The sequence below is a fragment of the Trachymyrmex septentrionalis genome, unplaced genomic scaffold (genome assembly GCF_001594115.1).
Source record: "Trachymyrmex septentrionalis isolate Tsep2-gDNA-1 unplaced genomic scaffold, Tsep1.0 scaffold121, whole genome shotgun sequence".
NCBI lineage: Eukaryota > Metazoa > Arthropoda > Insecta > Hymenoptera > Formicidae > Trachymyrmex > Trachymyrmex septentrionalis.
The window spans coordinates 396,584-401,695 of record NW_017304341.1 but is presented as its reverse complement, the minus strand read 5'-3'; the positions used below and the strand labels follow the sequence as shown (position 1 = coordinate 401,695).

General features: G+C 36.8%; 1 protein-coding gene across 2 annotated transcripts in view; it reads right to left on the bottom strand.

Annotated features, from left to right (window-relative positions):
• The window catches only part of LOC108754902 (RNA-binding protein 24-like), a 32,478-nt gene that overhangs the window by 1,752 nt on the left and 25,614 nt on the right, over positions 1 to 5,112 (bottom strand). Inside the window, exon 5 of one of the 2 annotated variants that reach the window (XM_018497566.1) lies at positions 858 to 1,243. In XM_018497566.1, the coding sequence (XP_018353068.1) occupies positions 858 to 1,243 (386 nt within the window). The remainder of the gene's footprint in view (positions 1 to 857; positions 1,244 to 5,112) is intronic. The other variant, XM_018497574.1, reaches the window with a different exon arrangement.

The window sequence follows — 5,112 nt, the reverse complement described above, 5'->3', positions numbered from 1 at the left end:
ATTGCGAAGAGTGTTGCTAAGGTCTCGGTAGTCTAAAGGCTCAGGACGCTCACACGGAATGTAAGAGATCCGGGTTCGACTCCCGGCCGAGGCAATATTTTTCGCAATAAGTTTATTACAGTTTTTTAAGATTTGGGAGAATTTGGGGGGGATTATTTGTTTCAGATTGATTGTGTGAATCCGATAAATCCATCGGCTCTCAATTTATTTCTGAAATATTAATTCAATTTAATTAAATGTATATTAGATAGTAGTTCAACATCTTAACACTCGACCGAAAAGGCGCTTTGTATTTAAAGTCTCAATATTAATATATATTGTACGTATAATAGTTGTTAAAAAAAAAGGTAAAATAAGAAAAAAAATGAAATGCCATTTCATAGCTAGAGAATTTATAAATTTTTTACTTTCCAACTAGTATCGACATAAAGATTGCAAAATATTCAATATTCGAATTCGAAATAAAGCGAAATGTACATGACACAAAAGACGTGGCAGGATTCCCACGAAGGATCCGTCCGGAAATGCTCAAGGCTTTTGGAAAACACAAGGCGTGTGTATAGAATAAGCAATACTTCATTGCATTCGCTTCGTGACGACATACATCTCCGACATCGAAATTATTATTCCCCTAACCATGCATAATTTGGTGCGTAGCAAAAGCTGCACACATCAGGTTACGCGTTTCCCCAATTCAATTCCCTTCGCATTATCCCATGTATCCCCCAACCCCTTGTTGAAACGAACGAAAACCAGATCCTGTGAGAACTCCGCTTGCGAGTAAGCACTACGAACAGCCCCGAGGAAAGTGCGTCGCAACCCTCCTATCTTCCCTCCCTATCTTTAAGATCTTCTACCGTAATCACGCAGCACGGACGGCAGAAATTGCGGTAGGAGAGCTTTCTCCAACCGTTGCTGATGCGCCAACGTCGCACCGGGTCCGTTTTGCTGTTGCTGCTGGTGGTGTTGGTGGTGGTGTATCGGATAGTTGCTACCCTTGCTCTGGACACTATTCAAACACGTACCAGCCGCGGCCGCGGTGGTGTACGGATACGCCTCGGCGAAGTTGTACGAAGTGCCTGGATAAGTCGCGGCGGCTGCCGCCGCGTTCTGATACTCGTAGAACTGCGATGCCGCGGCGACGGCGGCTGCGTGGCTCAACTGTGTCGTTGGAAGCGGTACCAGACCACCTGGCGCCGCAGCAGCCAGGTAGGGCGATTGGTACACGTAACCCGGTGGTACCCTGTAAAACGAAAATGACCGTTAGTTACGAATGTCGATACGGTCTGCGGTGTCAGACGCAACGACACTCGAAGATCTAAGGTGGCGGATGTTTGTGAATTAAGTGCACTGACGGCGCACTGATGGCGCACTGATGGCGAGATTCTCATTTTAAAGAAAGAAACTGAAAGAAGCGAAACTAGCTCGATCTTATTAACTTTACAAGATTGAATTCGCACCATTTCGTGCGGTTGATCTATTTTGTATGTCGAGAGTTCCGTAAGAATTCTCCGTAAGAATTTCTCTATAAATATAAATTATTATTATTATTTTTTCTCACGGAATTGGTACCGTGGAAGAATAAAATGCCATCCAGTCTGTGGAACATTAATTCACAAACAAGTAACTAAGTTTGAAGTGGTCGGAAGCCATCTGCCGATACTCTGAACTTCCGAAAAAGATGCAATGAATAAATCTGACTCAACTTTCGATCACTTCAATTATATATAGTACTTCTCTCATTTTACGAGACATAATGGAGTTAGGAAGGGAAGATAACGTATAGCAAATGTTATTCGTGTCATGATTAGGTGTGAGGTAGAGAAATTTTTTCGTGTAACGTGTTTTAACGGCTCGCGAATATTTGTTATCGTCAATCGAAGTAAATACTTGACAATTCTTTTTTTGCCTCTTGATTATTTGAAGATTATTGTTGAAAACGATCATTAAATATCCGGAGACTCAATGTGATGATGACAAATTCCGCGTGTACGCATGTTTTCTATACCATTAATTCGTCAGCGCGAAAAGCATGCGCGGCGACAAACTTTCTTTATTGCATTTCGCGCTGCAAGAAGATTCTCGGCTCGACGGTCTTTCGCTCTCGAGCAGTTCTCTACCAACACCAAAAGCACGCAACACCAAAGTCACCAAACGGCAGAGTGAGCGAGGGACCGAGTTCTTTTCAACCGATCTTCGCGCATATTTCAATATATATATGTGTGTGTGTGTGTGTGTGTGTGTGTACGAATGATTGGATCAAAATGCGCTTCTATATTTCGATAACAATCAGTATACGCGCGTGAATGTATGCGAGCGAGAATATTAAGTGTACAGAATGTTGTATTTTTTCATGTATAGTCCTAAGATAGCATATCTTTGAAAACTTAATTACATCTTTTTTTCGTTTTCTGTGTACTTCAAGATATGCGATCTTAGACCTATGATAAAATGTTCTGTATAAAAATATTGGAAGAGTCGCGTGTTTTCTCTTTAAATTCCTTGCTAAATCGAATCGAATTTTTCAAATTTATAACAGAACTATCAACAACTTTCTAATTTTCATTAAATTAAATATTTTAGTAATTAAATGGAGAATTAAAATTTTATTAAAGCGAATTTCATTTATAATTGATTGAGAAATCAGATTTTGTTTCCACACTCTCAAAATGTAATTCATTCAGATTTATTTTTTATAATACAAAATCTTTCGATCTTTCATTAAATTAAGAAAAAAATCAACTCCATATTTATTAGCGAATTCATAAGGAACTAAGAGAAACTCGTGTCTTCTAATATACTGTATATGTGTACATATGTGCATGTCCAATGCATTCTGATGATGTATCACGTATGATATTACATAGAAAGGCAATTATTAATTTTAAAAAATTACATTTACATCGTTTCCAAGATTTTCATTTTTCTCGATAAAATATATCTAAATAAAATTGAAATGTACTGATATCTTAAACATTTTTATGTATATAATGCAAAGTGTCACTTCGATATTTTACTTTCAAAAAATTACATCTTCGTAAAAAAAAGAAAAAGAAAAAGAAAAAGAAATTGACTAACATCAGGATGCACAGTGTATGTGTAAGTATGTGCGTGCGTGCTTACGTTTGATGGATATTTCGTTGGAAAAGGAAAGGAAAACGGGAAAGCGGAAGGAAGCAGGTCGATGTGAAAATGGTAACGTTGCTCTCACTGTGGTATCAATAATAAGGCGGAAAACGTACGCAACAATCCAAGAAAAAATCTTTCACGTGTTGGCAAAACAACAGCAAACCAACGACAAACGTGTATGTAGGTGACTGCACGAAATATAAATACTTCTCGGCACACGGCACACGATTATCTAACACCAACGTTAGTACCTAAATTCACAGATCTAAGGAAACGTCTCGAGTTCGCTAGTCTCCGATTTTTACCTTCTTTGAATATACTTGTAGGAGTTATCTCAAAATAAGGTATACATATATTTTTATAAATACTTAACACTGTCGGTGTACAGATTTAGGGGATGAGTGACTTCAATTTTCTTATTCATCATCACTTGAATTAGGAAATTATAGAATCGTAGGGAAATAAAAAATTTAATACTTCGCTACTTGTAATATTTAATTAAAAAATAATAAAAATACTATTTTATCATACTGTGTGTGTATGTTGACGTGTTAAAAATGATTAAGTTTGAAATTTTGTTTAAATAAAAAATCAATAAAATAATATCACGTCGCGAAAAATGTTTTCAAGACAAGAGAGCATGTGCGTTTACGCGCTATATTATCCAGTAAACTTGCTCGTTACGTTTCGCACATCATTACAATGACGAGTACAAGCATTGTTGACTGCATGCATTCATGCTTGTGCATCGCATTCGTTACGTATTGATATAATATCTTTATTGCTCATATTCGATTTTGAACGTGCCGAGTTGTCGAAATTCAGATCACTTTCAGATTGTTGCATCCCCTAAATCTGCGACAAATATTTGGAAAAATATAAAACGTCACTTAGTTTAGACTACTCCAGAGTATATCCAAACTTGAAAAAAATCGACGCTAGACTCTCAAAACGTATCCTTGTAAGAAAGAAAAAAAAGATAGTACATCTCACGGCAGTGCCTCTGTCTCCCTTACACTTTGTCTTTTACTCTTTGTTTTTCTTTACTCTTCTCAAATAATAACACGCGGAAGATTCCGACTGGCGAGCATTCTTCGATCACCCGCGAAATTTGTTCATCGATTCGCAATTGTTTCTTATCGATCGATGTCTATTCTGCGAATACATAAAAATATATGAAATAGGTAAAGTTCATTGTTCAAATTGTATGTACAGAGTTGAGTTTTAAAATTGACAATTTTACAATTTATCATGTATCACTTTGAATCATTTAGACATATTAATGAACAACAATCAATAATTTCTATTAATGCATATAATTCTAAAATTCTATAAGTTTGGTTTAATCAATTTGACCCCAATTTACAAATATTAGTACAAAAATTGAAACGTTTAATTCACGGGAACATATTAAAGCGAAGATATATTAAAAAGATAAGCGAATGTTTGGCTGAAAAATTAACGAGTGTTGACTTTCGAAAATGTGAATAGATAGGTCGACATAAGTTTCGATATGTCCTATTTTGTAATTAAATTTGAGATTACAATTTTATCTCGTATAGCGTGTTTGTGCTATCGGTATTGAGTAAACTTAATTTACGACACGCGATCTCAATAAGCTGTATTTATAAACGCATATCATATATAGTGAATGATTATTAATTAAGTATACTAAACATATATATATATATATATATTCGGTAATTGATTAAACAGTAAAGAGCGATAAAGTAGAATTTCGAGACACTAAAAGAGCCCGGCCTCTTTCCCGGAGACAGCCCTGAACTTTTTAGCGGATCGATAATAGCCAGTGTCCAGTCTGCGAAGGAAATCAATATGTCGTCCTGAAGCTCCGAACGACAGAGTTCCTCCGCAACGTCGGATTGGTGCCTGGTGACCATTATCACACAATCGCAAACAATCGAGAGCGCTTCGACACGCGTGTCGTACGTCGCTTAATTCGAACGTACATGTCAAGTCGCG